A 15,515-nucleotide genomic window follows, 5' to 3' on the forward strand; every position below is an offset into this window, starting at 1 on the left:
AAGCCCTTTGAAGCTGCACTGAAACTGTAATTTTGACCTTCAACCGTCTGGAGGCCATTGAAGTCCACTATAAGGAGAATAATCCTGGAATGTTTTCATCAAAAACCTTAATTTCTTTTCGACTGAAGAAAGACATGAACATCTTGGATGACATGGGATGAGTAAATTATCAGGAAATTTTTATTTGAAAGTGGACTAATCCTTTAAACCAGCTAAAACCAGTCAACCAGCCTAGGCTGGTTTAAGCTAAATTTTTCAGCAGGTTTTGGTTTTACTTTACATGTTGCACTATATAGGCTATTCTAATTTGTAATGTTTGTTTTTGCAGATTTAGCGACATTTTGTAGTCCCCTTGAAAAAATGAAGCCCTCCTGTATTTTAAGGTTAAAGTAACCATAGTTACCGCCAAAATCTACTTCCAAGTTCATCGCTATTATAATCAAACTGTGGAAATTTTATCAGCCACAAACATTGTTTGAATCGAATACAATGCTGTTTTTTTAACGGCTCTGCAGCTGTAAGCGACGACGTTTTGTTTCGGGTGCTGGGGTTGAATTGACAACAACATGGAGTTGGTTTCCATTCCGTCGTCAACGGCTGGTTGTGAGGGACGCTTCTCTTTCGCGTTCCGTACCAACAGAGGTCGCCCTGCTGTAAGGATGTGTCTTCCTCTTTGTTGTCATCCTCGCTGTTGACCAGTCGCTGAGTGAATGGGTGTCTGAAATGTGGCTTTTGTTTGTGTGGTGATTTGCGTACCATCTCCAAGACGATGCCGGAGCTGAACACTGAGATCCCTCAAGGCCTCGTGTCGGGTCCATTGCTGCTTTTCTGTACGTGATGCTGAAGCGGGAGGCACAGAGGAAGACAGCATCCATGCTGAGCACTCAATAACTGTCCGGCCTGTCAATGAACATGCTATTGAGGTGACTATTTTAAGAGGTATATACCTTTTTTTCCTTTTTTAAGAACGGATTTAATTTCATGGCTACACGTTTAACCTGCTCGTCTTAATTTAATTAACCTCAGCCAACCCACAGCTCAGAAGATTAGCTTAAGACTGGATCCATCAGTATCTGCGAGCCAAGAATCTTAAGATATGTGATTATTCCATTTTAATTCATTTATTTTACATTTAAAAAGGTCATTTACATTGCAAATTTCTATTTTATGGACTTTTTAGTACCATAACTGTAGGGATGGGAATAGTAAGGAATTTAACTCCTCTTTTAACAATTCTTCTAATACGTTTGAGGACAACATTTGGAAGTAAGTAAAGTCTGTTGCTAAATGGGGCTAATTTTATATTCCAACACAAGATATAGTGGGGAGTGTTGAACACAGGATGTAACAGTTGTAACACTGTAAGTTCAACAAGTTAGAAAAGAGCTGTGGTGATGTCCTCAATATCATAAACTCCCATCAGCTTTTTGAGCTCACAGGAGAAGTGGCATATGACTGTGAACGACACTGTAGATTTTATTACCAAAAAACAAACACAAAACCTATTTTCATGTAGGAAAGCAACTTGTTTTGTCAAGATTATTTTTTTTTTTTGTCTAGCAATCATTGTATCATAGATACAATTATTTTACTTCCACAACCTAAAGTAGCTGTTTCTCTAGTTTAAATTGATGTTTTGCATTCATGCTGACTTCAAAACCACATGCTAAAACAGTTACCAATGTTATGGCTGTTTGGGGTAGGGATAGATGTAACAGTTTATTAAAAATATTACAACTAACCCCTTATGATGAGTCCAACTAACAAAGTATACCTTTATTGTCCATTCTGTTTGTCACAGAGTGGAAATTTGTCTCTGACACTGGTGTCATACATATATGCACAAGTACATCCACATGAGTGTTTATAACAACAAAAAGACAGATTTAAACAGAGTTACACTATCCACATCAGCATTCCTAACATATTTCCAAGCATACCACAATAATATCATCAAGGGATTTATGTGTTAAATGTGTTTTCAGTGTAGTTCATGTGCATGTCTTCTTATCAGATAAAAATGCCTTAAAGGAACACTCCACTTTTTTTGAAAATAGGCTCATTTTCCAACTCGCCTAGAGTTAAACAGTTGAGTTTTACCGTTTTCGAATCCATTCAGCCGATCTCCGGTTCTGGCGGTACCACTTTTAGCATAGCTTAGCATAGTTCATTGAATCTGATTAGACCGTTAGCATCGCGCTTAAAAATGACCAAAGAGTTTTGATATTTTTCCTATTTAAAACTTGACTCTTCTGTAGTTAAATCCGACGGAAAATAAAAAGTTGTGATTTTCTAGGCTGATATGGCTACGAACTATACTCTCATTCAAGCGTAATAATCAAGGAACTTTGCTGCCGTATCATGGCTGCAGCAGTGCAATGATATTACGCAGCGCCTGTGAGACCCTGCTTGCACAGGGAACGTGCCTTGCAACCATGGAGACGTTTGTGAGAGACGCTGCGTAATATCATTGCACTGCTGTAGCCATGGTACGGCAGCAAAGTTCAGCAGCTTAGTACACGATTTAACTACAGAAGAGTCAAGTTTTAAATAGGAAAAATATCAAAACTCTTTGGTCATTTTTAAGCGCAATGCTAACGGTCTAATCAGATTCAATGAACTATGCTAAGCTATGCTAAAAGTGGTACCGCCAGAACCGGAGATCGGCTGAATGGATTCGAAAACGGTAAAACTCAACTGTTTAACTCTAGGGGAGTTGGAAAATGAGCCTATTTTCAAAAAAAGTGGAGTGTTCCTTTAAAGGGTTAGTTCATCCAAAAATGAAAATAATGTCATTTATTACTCACCCTCATGTTGTTCTACACCCGTAAGACCTTCGTTAATCTTCAGAACACAAATTAAGATATTGTTGATGAAATCCGATGGCTCAGTGAGGCCTTTATTGAAAGCAATGCCATTCAAACTCTCAAGGTCCATAAAGGTACTAAAAACATATGTGAAGCAGTTCATGTGAGTTCAGTGGTTCTATCTTAATATTATAAAGTGACGAGAATACTTTTTGTGCGCCAAAAACCCCCCAAAATAACTACTTTTCAGCAATATCCATATGGGCCGATTTCAAAACACTGCTTCATGAAGCTTCTGAGCTTTATGAATCTTTTGTTTCAAATTAGTGATTCGGATCTCCTATCAAACGGCTAAACTGCTGAAATCAAGTGACTTTGGCGCTCCGATTCACTGATTCGATTCGTAAAGCTCTGAAGCAGTGTTTTGAAATCGGCCCATCACTATATATTGTTGAAAAGTCCTTATTTAGGGTTTTTTTGGCGCACAAAAAGTATTCTTGTCGCTTTATAATATTACGATTGAACCACTGAAATTAACATGAACTGCTTCACATATGTTTTTAGTACCTTTATGTATCTTGAGAGTTTGAATGGCTTTGCTCTCACTGAGCCATCGGATTTCATCAACAATATCTTAATTTGTGTTCTTACGGCTGTAGAATGACATGAGGGTGAGTAATAAATGACATTATTTTCATTTTTGGGTGAACTAACCCTTTAAATTTACTTTTAATTTAAAAAATAATATTTTATTCATTTTTTTATTGTATTTTTTTTTATTGAACCTGTTACGAATAAGAATAAAGGCCCATTCACACCGATGATGATAACTATAACGGTAATGATAAAGATAAAGTTATAAGAATTTTTCTAAATATAAAAGAATAGCATAGTCACACCACAACTATAATGATAACAGCTTAGAGGAACAACAGAACGATTTTTTTCCAAGCTGATGAACGACAAAAAATTGACAGCCAATCAAAATCCATCCTGCTTTAAAGAGCTTGAGCATTTAAAGTGACAGACGACAAAACTGCAGGGTGTGCTTAGAATATAAAGAAACGTTATCGTTCTTGGTGTGAACGGGCCTTAAGAACCCTTTCTCATTTCTCAAACCCTTCATACATATCAATATCCTGATAAAATAACCTAATATTGACATAGTTCAACAGGTTCACATCCGAGGTTTGGACAAAATTAGGATAAAGAGCTGTGGATAAGGTTGCCACAGTTACTTTTGGTCTAGTTTTGACACACCCAGATACAAGCCAGACTTTAGTATTTCTCAACTGTTAATGTGAAATCCACTGATACCCCTTCAGACATACTCGAGTGGTTTTAGCGCTTATTCCACATCAGAATCAAAGGGAAAGTACCATTTTTATTTCAGTCACTCAAGCATTGTGGTGCTTCAAGTAAGTACTTTCATGAATGCATGCATCCAATCTAATTTTAGTAAAGTGTTTTCTGAATGTGACAGCTCATTTTGTTTGATTAGGTTTACAGAATAAAGATGTCGCCGCTGGTGCTGGCAGTCGGAGTATGCTTAGCTGGGTGGATTGCTCTATATGCTTTGCTGTGCTATACAAATGGGACTTGTGGCTATGAATGGAACTGTCGGCTAGTTACACTATTCCATGGCATCCTTGCAATCTGTATAACTGCTTACCTTGGATACATAGATGGACCGTGGCCTTTCACCAACCCAGGCAAGATGTACCAAATGTTAATATATGGGTGTGCGACTGTTAAATGCAGCTAAGAGGTGCAATTACAATTGCATAAATAATTCTATGGGATTCATATTTTAAATACAGAATATTCAAAATGAAAATATATGCTATGGTAAAAAAAAAACGTATTATACATTAAATATGAAACTAAAACCATCAGTAGTTGTTGGAAAGTGACTGAAATCGCATACTAAGTAGATAATGAATTTGAACTTACTTCACAATCTCTAAAGTCGGCATATTGTGATGATCTTTTCTTCTCTATCGTGATGCATATCCGAGTGAAACAGCTTCTCGAACAAGAAAAGTAGGGCGGGACTTTATTTTGACTATCAGGAATTGATTGGATGGTTGGCTTGCTATCGGTCGACCTCATGTGAGTGACAGGTTGTCCCGTCCTCACGCCAGTAAACACGTCATCAGAGAAGAGATGTCACTACAAAAGGGAGGGGAAGTTATTTTGAAAAAAAAAAAAAATAGAGAATTTATATGCTGGCACCAAATATAGATATTTTAATTAATAAAATAAGGCACTCTCAATAGATTTCCCTGCTCCCAGCGTCGCTACTTCATGGCTCCTCAAGGTGGCGCTCAACACATGAATGAAGGAAACGTGGACATAAGACATAACTAGCCTAAGACAAAGAGGTTTTTAACGGGATGGCATACAGCAGTGTAAGTAAAATAATAGATGCCCCGGCCATATTTAAATCCAAAGTCTGCAAAACTTGCACGTTTTCATAGCAATATATTGATTATCACAGAATTGCTGTATCGTGATATTATCGGTATCGTGAGATATGTATCGTATTGTGAGGTACCCTGTGATTCCCACCCCAAGTTATGAATACTATGAATTTGGACATTCTATTCTTTTCACGTACTGTTTTTCGACTAGGGAAGTAGGTATATTCACTCTTAATGAGTGAGCCATTGAGTCATTCATTCAACTGATTCATTCAAACAGCTGATTCATTACAAAACAAAGTTTATGAATGGGTCATTGAATCATTTACTCAACCGATTTGTTCAAAAACACTGATTCAGTAACAAAATAGCTTATTTGAAACTATTTACATTGATGAATTATAACGAAAATAGACAATATTGTGTATAAAATGTATTTATTGAATTGTTGAATAAAATCAATATCACATTTGCAATCGTGCTGATATTCTGCTTGGTTTTGTTTGATTTGATTGACATCAATAATGTCAGCTCACACATTGTTAAAACAACAATTACGATATTATTGTAGACAATATATATCGCACACCCCTAATATGCAGCATATATAATTTTTTATTAGCATTGCCATATTGCCTTTTTTCATGACAAATTCTCATATTTTCCTATATATCATCTGCAGGTACAAAAAACACCCCTCTGCAGATCACTGCAATGGTAGTCAGTCTGGGCTACTTTATCTTTGACATGGGCTGGTGTGTGTACTTCCGCACCGAAGGCCTGGTGATGCTCGCTCACCACACCATGAGCATCCTGGGTATTATGCTCACACTGTGGCTGGGGGAGTCAGGCATCGAGTCTTGCGCCGTATTGTTTGGTAGCGAGATCACGAACCCCCTCCTCCAGACGCGCTGGTTCTTGAAACACTCCGGCCGCTACGACAGCTTCCTCGGAGACCTGGTGGATGTTCTGTTCGTTCTGCTGTTTGTATTCATGCGCATTTTCGTCGGCGGCAACATGCTGTACTGCGAGCTGACCTCTCCGAGACCCAAGTTCATCATCAAGTGTGGCGGTGTGGCCATGTATGCACTGTCCTGGGTGTTCATGGCTGACATCGCCCGTTTCGCATACCGCAAATCCCATGTCAAATACCAGCACTGGATGAATCGTCACAGGATGGCAGAGGTCAACGGGCAGCACATGAAGAGAGACTGAAAGATCTCTTAGATGCAGCCAGCAGATTGGCCTTTCGTTTCTAACACTGGAGAGAAGAATGAGAATCAGCTTTACAGCTTATAAAGCTCTGCCGCTAATAGATGTTTACATTTTTTAAAAAAGGATATCAGCCATTAAAGTTCACTTCTGGCTGGTAATAATAAAGCCTGCACATGGGAAAATATCCATGCTGTATTAGAGCCTTTAAAAAGTCTTGATTGTTTTTTTTTATTATTTGCCATTATGATTAACTCAAAATTCTTACAATCAAATCTAATGTGATATATTTGTACTCATAATAAGGAATTAAGTGTTTAAACTGTTAAGCACTGGAAATATTTGATATTTTTGTAATTAGGAATACTACTTGTGATAAATTTTAATTAGTTATATTTTAATTAGATATGTACATTGTTTCCCATTAAGCTTTTAGTATGTGAAATATTCAGAAATGGTCATGAAACTCTACTAAATGTTTCTGGAAGATTACTGAATGATTTGTGTATGATTAATGACTTGAATGAAAAAGTAAATCCAGAAGTCTTGTTATTGAAATGTAACCATTTTCAAATTGTGAAGTTGAGTGATGACTTATTGTGAATTGACCACACCAGTTGATAAAATCAATAAACATCATCATTATCATAGCCATAAATCAGTTTGAGTTATTCATGTATTTTGGGTGTTGTCTCAATCCACGTGTCAGATTGAACATAACTAAATTATGTTGTACCGTGTGTGTAATTGTTTCATACATACAGAAGTTCAGATTAGTGGATATTTAATCACTGTAACTAAGACCTTTGTGACAAGAATTGTAATTCTGACCGACAGCAAGACGTTTCTTTTTGTGCAGATCTACTAACTGATTAAAAATACATTAAGAAGCCATACAGAAATTCATTAGAGTGTATTCAAGTCATCATGAATGTGTTTAATTCTGAGTTATAAGTCATTAAGATATGTGTGGGGTTTAAGAAGTGATTTTTGTTTTGTTGAGGTAGAAATCTTTTTAAGCCAAGTAACCCAAATAACATTTGGTTCGTCCAGAAGTGGTGCTGTTTACAAAAAAAAAAAGAAACCTATACTGTTTATAAAAACAAAAACAGTAGCAATACTTACTCTACATCGAATATAAGTGCAGTTAATATTTATAAAACATATTAAATATGTTCTGTATATACAAAAAAGTATTATATTGTTAGGTTTAACAGTAGGCTATAGCAAGTCGGGAGGCTTGTACAGCTCAGGGCAGTGTTTCCCAAAAGCATCGTAAGCCTAAGTTGATCGTAGCTCCATTGAAACCAATGGAGCTACGATCAACTTAAGCTTACAATGCTTTTGGGAAACGCTGCCCAGGTCAGTAATGGAGGAGGGAAAAGGGACTGAAAGATCTATTAGATGCAGCCAGCAGATTGGCCTCTCGTTTCTAACACTGGAGAGAAGAATTTTTTTTTTTTTTTTTTTTTTTGCTTGAGCCTTATATTTAAGTGTATTTTAAACAGTGTCTTTTTCTTATTATTATTATTATTATTATATCTTACATAGAGTAGCCTAATTACTAAAAATCTATATCCTCCTGGGACCCAGGAATAGACTTCTGTCCTCTGTAGTGGACATTATATTTTAGTGATTTTCTCTGATATCGTACGTGTCACAGTTTTAAAGAGCACATTCACAGCCACAACCTGTAAAGAGCACATTCAGGGCTTTGCAGAGATACCAAATTTTTAGAGGTTTCACTATGACAACAACAACTTCTTGGTCTTTAAATATGACTGAAAATGAAAATTAGCACTCTTACGGAAATATGATAATATTTTGTAATTATCATTTAAATTGGATCTCAGGAAAATGTTATGGGTTTTCAAATCAAAATATGACTTTCTGTTATGAAACAGGGCATTGATTTCATACCAACCCAGTCTCATATGAAAATGTATCCTGACTACGTTGGTCCAAAGTGCAAAACGTAGAGGGGTTACAATAATGGCCCTTAAATTGTATGACTGTTACATTTTTTTTTGCCTATTGTTTTGCGTCCAAGTCACGTGACTTTAGAGAGCCCGGCCGTGAGAACAAAAAACATGGCGGACGTTTCTCTACTTTTTAGTGAAAAAACAATATTTGGAGTTAGTTTCTGCATAAAAATAAGTTTTGATTACATTTTTAGCGAGAAATATATATTCTATTTTCATAATATTCACTCAGTGAATGTACATAATCACTCGCTTGCGTTGTTGCAAAGATTTTTCTGATCTCGCCAGAATAATGTGAAACTGCTACGTTTTGGTTGCTATGAACAATATTTTATTTTCTGCATCAAAATAAGGTTTGATTACATTTTAAGCAAAATATATATATTTTATTTTCATAATATTCACTCAGTGAATGTACATAATCACTCGCTTGCGCGTTGTTGCAAAGATTTATCTGATCTCGCCAGAATAATGTGAAACTGCTACGTTTTGGTTGCTATGAACAATATTTTGAGTTAGTTTCTGCATCAAAATAAGGTTTGATTACATTTTAAGCAAAAAATATATATTATTTATTTTCATAATATTCAATCAGTGAATGTACATAATCACTTTCGCTTGCGCGTTGTTGCAAAGATTTATCTGATCTCGCCAGAATAATGTGAAACTGCTACGTTTTGGTTGCTATGAACAATATTTTGAGTTAGTTTCTGCATCAAAATAAGGTTTGATTACATTTTAAGCAAAAAATATATATTATTTATTTTCATAATATTCACTCAGTGAATGTACATAATCACTGCTTGGCGCGTTGTTGCAAAGATTTATCTGATCTCGCCAGAATAATGTGAAACTGCTACGCTTTGGTTGCTATGAACAATATTTTATTTTCTGCATCAAAATAAGGTTTGATTACATTTTAAGCAAAATATATATATTTTATTTTCATAATATTCACTCAGTGAATGTACATAATCACTCGCTTGCCGTTGTTGCAAAGATTTATCTGATCTCGCCAGAATAATGTGAAACTGCTACGTTTTGGTTGCTATGAACAATATTTTGAGTTAGTTTCTGCATAAAAATAAGGTTTGATTACATTTTTAGCGAGAAATATATATTCTATTTTCATAATATTCACTCAGTGAATGTCAACCCGTTCTCACTCCTGACCGTTCTCACGCTGAAGAAGTCTCCTTCAGAACACATCGCGATATTTGGCATCAGTTCGCGTGTGCTGGATGTTGGTAAGTAGTCGTAAATACGCTGTTCTAATGTTTGATATAATGTCTTTTCTGTTTGCAGATATTAATCAGATTAACGTTAGCTCCCTCATGTTCAGTCACTGCATTATATCTGTCACCTCCGCTGAGGTTTTGCTTTTCATTGCTTTCTATATTAAATACTAAACTAGGGTGATTAAACACTGTCACGTGACGTGCAATATATTGCACAATATATATAACATATTCATATCAGTTTCAAAGTAGTACAAGTGTAGTTTCAAAATGGTATTTGTTGTAGAAGCACGGTAAAAAACAACACTTACCATGCTTTTTACCACAGTATTGGTCGTTTTAATGTGATTTTTGTTGTAAATACAGAGTGACCACAACACTTATCATGCTTTTAATGCCTAATAATGTTAAATCCAAAAACTGTAAGGTCAATAAGAACTTCTTTCCTATATATATTTATATATAAACCTATATATTATAAATAATGATATTTTCTTTTCTCTTGTTTTAGCTGAAAAGACAAAAAGGGCCTTTCGGAAATGGATGAAGGAGACAGAAAGCTGCAAAGGCAAATAATTGCAATGGTATGTGTGTGTTGCTTTTAACCCTTTATCAAACATTTTATCAAGCATTTGTTAAATAGTCTCACAGTAAATTAAAATTAAAGTCAAATCCTGTACATATTTATCACCTTATTTGTAAATCAGTTGTGCCCCTTCTTGGACAGTTGGACGTCCCACACATAAAAGTTTATATTAATTCCATTGAATTCTTTAAAATGATTACAGATTGGGCCCAAAATGTTCCAATGATACATGATGTCTCTCTGCACCTCATAACTACCTCTGTTTGCAAGAGTGGAAATTATCATTTGACTTTGTCACATGACATCAGATATTCGATTATTTTGTCATAATCAAAATAATTGAATATCTGATGTCTATTCAATATCTAATCAGTTACACTGCTGATAATGTCCTGCTTGCATGTGAAACATGTTATTTATTTATTTATTCTTTTAAATATAAATATAGCTTGCTATTAAAGACATATGTTTAATCATGGAAATGCCCACATATCAGTGAACTTATTACATAAATGCATTTAACATTTAATTATGCAACACTCTTTACAGAAGGAAATCCTACAGTTATGTGTAAATTGACAACTTGAATGTGATGTAATAAATTTACCTTCCTTTCTGTCTTGCAGGATTACTTGCAGATTACTTAGTCCTTCTTTTTAGGATCTCTACAACATCAAACTCAACAGCTCTTTTAAGAGCCGACCCTCACAAGAGCTACTAGTGAGTCGCTGCAAACCTGCCGTGATCAGCCCTTTCCAGGTAAAGTTTCTAGATATTTAAATCAGTATTTACTCATCAAATGCTCTCCTGGATGGTATGGTAAATTAACTTATTTATAACTGTCTCAATTTGTATGTTTTAAGAACAAGAGTAATTGCACACAGAGTAAGTAGAGACTTTCTTGTTTTTCTGTGCAGAGAAGGAAGACCAGTCCTTATATCAAAGCAAGCTCATCGAAGTCCTTTGTTTAGGGTGAGGAAGGAACATGACCATCTCATGCCCAAAGAAGACAGAAGTCCATTGGTATGTCTTGTGTTGAGGCAATGCTGTAATATGTAGTACAGAATTTAATGTTGTTCTCTCAAAGGACTATTAAGTTCTTAAAAAGTTCTTAAAAACTGTTCCTTCTGTTTTTTTTTGTCTGTTTGTTTGTTTGTTTTTTTAGATAAAAGCAGACAGGGAAGCTTTGGAAGATAATGAGTTAATATAATATAATATAGTATAATAGGAATTAAATAGTAAATGTTCTTTAAATTATGTGTAATACTTTTTTTGGCTTGAAATAAGGCCTTATACTGCACAGACCTAAAACATTGTATTTGTGTTTTAAAACAGATAGCAAGTGAAGTCACTAACAGAAGATCCTAGAGGAAAAACGACTGATGTGCAGCTACGGAGGAACACAAGAGGCAGAAACTATGCATGGCCATGGCTTCTTCATGAGTACGGTAAGTCCTGTGCCTATTCTTAATTCTTGCCTTAAAGTTTTTATTGCAGTATTTTAACAATTTTACATTGTACAGGTTATCACTTGGTTTTTGACCAAATTATGCTCTTGAAACAAGAAACAGAAGAGTATGTTGTCCTGAAAGAAATCAAGGCTCAAAAGAGAGCATGCCTTTCTAAAAGATCTTTTAAAACAGGTTGCTGTTAATATTGGTAAAACAGTTTTTGTTCAGTACTTAGCTTACAGTCTGTGCTGCATTTTTATTATAATATATATATTATGTACTGCTGTTTTGTAAAGTTAAATCAGGAACAGGCAACTCTAGCCCTTTTGCTGTCTCCTTTTTGAGGTGGAGAGTTTACCTCCAACCATAATTGAGCACACCTGAAAATTTTAACCAAAGTCTTCAGGTGTACTTATAGACAGTTATAGGCAGTTGGGTTTGAGGTTGAGGCTAAATCTACAGGACCGTGGACGCTGAGGGCCAGAGTAGCCCACCACTGTTTAAATCATGCAGAACATAAGCTGACCTGGCTGTCCATTAAACTACTTAACTTGAATTGTCTGTGTTTTTTTGTTTTACTTTTAGACCAGGACTGAAGAACGCCTGACAATGGGATGTTAAGACTTCTTCCTCTGGTTGAGAAAAAGCTACAGCACATCAGTGATCACATCTTCTGGTCATTAGTTGTACTGTAGAGTACAACTGAACAAACTGTTTAGAAGAAGAAGAACATGAACATGATAGAGACATGTACAGGGAAGAGCAAGAACCCAGTTCAGCTGTGATAATGAATCTTTATTTTAAACTCAATATCAAATCTGTTTTCTGGATCATAGTTGACTGGATGGGATTCTGTGGCGCTCATTTGTGCAATAGGAGTAAAGTCTGTGAATGGATTATTATGACGTTAACGTATTTTTGAAGACACGTTTTTATTTATCTTGAATCTCATTTGTCTTTATGCAAATTTCAACCTTATGCTGTATCCTCCAATAAAGTGTTGTGTAATAAATTATGATGAACGTGGTGTTTGGTAGAGTAAATACAATTTAACTAAGCTGAGTTTATTTCATAATTTAAAAAAATGACATATAATTTCCATGATTGTTTTACTTATTAATACATAAATATATATTACATAAATATTTTCGATCTAATTCATGATATTTGGGACAACAATGCACCAAAAGTTGCATATACTTTCATGTTGTGACAAGGATGGCAGTTTCCAGATAAATAAAGGGAAGGAATGTGAATAAAGAGAGGCTGCAGTGGGTTATACTGATACAAACACTTCAAGCAGAGTTGAAGAAGATCGATGTTGATCATTCTGGTACATCTACTACTGCATTCAAAATGACAGCTGGACATTACTGATGTCAGGCATGTGAGGAGCAAGAAGAGGGGTGATAATGACATTTTGGCACAGTTTCTTATTTTACTGAATAGTGCATTATCCTTGTGTAACAGTAATAGTGAAGTGTAAATATAAATAGTTTTTAGTTTACTGCCAACACTGGCAGCTGGATAATGGCAAGTTGTGGGTTCATCCATTATATTTATTGGTGTTCATACAAAAAAAAAAAAAAGCAAAGAAATAATCAACTACTATTCAATTAATCAATTATTATTATTATTATTATTATTATTATTATTATTGTATTACAACATTTTGTTATAATATTTCCATATTTCATCAGATGGTCTCACAATACCCATCAAAAACCTATACAAGCATGATGTTAGAATGGAAAATGAGGAAATGATAAAATACTCCAATATTTAAATGTGATTCAACAAAGTTTGTTATCCATGATGAGGAGTACACACCTGTGTAGATTTTAATGCCCTTCCACCCCCAAGGGGCCAGTACCGGCCCCTGGAAGAGCAAAAAAATGCACATTTCAAATGGCTGTAACTCAAAGTCCGGTTAGCGTATCAAAGAGAAAATCAACAGGACAACTGCTTATGCTATGATTACTAAATAATGTTGGGCACAGTTTTCAGACATACATGGAAAGCTGGCATAAAGGTTTTTTAATAGTGATTACAGTAAAATATTACATTTCAGCCTGTCCCTCATATATGTAATAAATGTTTGCACAATAAACATATTTAAATATCGAGTTGTCCATTAAAGATCTTATTATTTTAACATTTATCATTTCTTTACTAAACGTTTTAAACTACATTACCCATATGTCTCTGTCATTCTATCAATGAACGGGAAACATGGCGCTGTAGTTCATTGAGAAGCTAGGGTTAGGGTTGGGATCTCGGTAAAGGAGTAATTTCTCACAACATGGAAACACTTTATAGTTAACTTAATGTATGAGTAACGTAATATTCACACTAAAACAAACTTTGTAAGATAAAGCGCCGTTTTATATGGGTTGAAAGGTAGTCCAATCACAGCGAGTTCTGCGATAGAGTCACAGCCAATCACAACACAGCTGAACAGATGCGTCACGCTTACTTGTCCATTTATGGTAAATGACGACAGATCTCCTTCGGTTCCGGCTGACGAGAAAGATTCCTTAAATATATAATTAATCTAATTAAATATGATAAAAATCACATTTTACAAACGAAAGACTCCTTTGTGTTTTAAACTGATGCATAAATATATTTGAAAGAGATATAATTGCATCTACTAAAGTGCTTCTAACATTTACAGTAGATATGTAGTATATTAAAGGTATACATTTAATCACTTATTTATACCATTCTTCACCATTTGAACTCTTGGAATTAAAATAAATATAAATAAAAGCATAATGAATGTACTCGATTTTGTAATCATATTCCAATATGTAGTGTCAAAGACAAATGTAGGCCCCAAACTACTGCACAACAGTATAAAAATCAGTTAATTGAGAGAAAAAAATATATCCAGTTACAGACGCAATCTATTATAGTGAAATATAACTACACAAATCGATATGATGAAGTATTATTTTTACAAACCAAGAGATGAGATAAAATTCCATGTGAAAATATGTTTCTTTAAAGAATAGGGGGGAAAAAATAACATTTTACATTCTCAACTTTAATACAATATAATATTGTGTTTATTGTTCACTTTTACTGTAACTAAATGAAAGGCAAATTCAAATAGTTAATGCATTTTATAAATGTTAAATATTTTCAGCAATAAAATGCTTCTATAAAATACATTCATGGGTATGTTACATTTACATTATCCAGGTACTGATATAATGATACCATAGATGTAGTTAAGGTGGACATTTACTATAGTGACACTGTAAAAAAAGGTTTAATGAAACAAAATGCAAGACATTTTCAAGTCCATCTAAATGAAGAGGTAACAAACTCACAGAATAATGTCCAGAATGTCAATGTGTCATTTCTGTAATACTCTATATCAGCACCAAACAGAATTAAATAAATATTGATTGTTCTCAGAGGGTTTTCCTGAACACTCTCACTAACTTCAATTGTTCGGACAAACACCTGCTATACACACATGCAGAAATACATATTTGACTATAGTCGCAGCATTACTAGAACTTTTACCAAAACTCCGGATGAGCACTGGTGCTTCTTTGGTAAAGGCAAGAATATGGAAAAAGATAAATTACTATTTTCAATATTGGTTCTGCACGTTTCAAGGAGATCATAAGGAGGAGTCCACGTGAAGACTTTTAAAAACTGTGACAGAGTGAAGGGTGCACCTCCCTGGACACACCCTAAGCATGACCAAACAACAACACCCAAAGACAGATATGAAGTGGACACCACCAGGAGAATGCAGGGGAAGACATGGAAACGAAGGCCTGAAGAATGTTGGTGTCC

General features: G+C 35.0%; 1 protein-coding gene and 1 long non-coding RNA gene across 4 annotated transcripts; both read left to right on the plus strand.

The window, feature by feature from the left end:
• The first annotated feature begins 403 nt into the window (after positions 1 to 403).
• tlcd5a (TLC domain containing 5a) lies at positions 404 to 7,127 on the plus strand. Of its 3 annotated transcripts, none has more exons than XM_067365794.1 (3): positions 404 to 939; positions 4,309 to 4,519; positions 5,913 to 7,127. In XM_067365794.1, exons 2-3 carry the CDS (start codon positions 4,324 to 4,326, stop codon positions 6,443 to 6,445), a joined length of 729 nt encoding a protein of 242 aa, XP_067221895.1. In that variant the 5' UTR covers positions 404 to 939; positions 4,309 to 4,323; the 3' UTR covers positions 6,446 to 7,127. The 3 variants fall into 3 exon arrangements, with proteins under 3 accessions (XP_067221895.1, XP_067221894.1, XP_067221893.1); XM_067365793.1 differs by having other exon boundaries at positions 404 to 923; XM_067365792.1 differs by lacking the exon at positions 404 to 939 and adding an exon at positions 4,183 to 4,225.
• Positions 7,128 to 9,687: 2,560 nt separating this feature from the next.
• On the plus strand, positions 9,688 to 12,719 carry LOC137005290 (uncharacterized). The gene is made up of 5 exons (XR_010892220.1): positions 9,688 to 10,246; positions 10,875 to 11,007; positions 11,166 to 11,271; positions 11,584 to 11,696; positions 12,285 to 12,719. It is a non-coding gene; the product is annotated as an uncharacterized lncRNA (long non-coding RNA).
• The last annotated feature ends 2,796 nt before the right edge of the window (positions 12,720 to 15,515 follow it).

The sequence above is a fragment of the Chanodichthys erythropterus genome, chromosome 17, assembly GCF_024489055.1.
Source record: "Chanodichthys erythropterus isolate Z2021 chromosome 17, ASM2448905v1, whole genome shotgun sequence".
In the NCBI taxonomy this organism is placed as follows: domain Eukaryota; kingdom Metazoa; phylum Chordata; class Actinopteri; order Cypriniformes; family Xenocyprididae; genus Chanodichthys; species Chanodichthys erythropterus.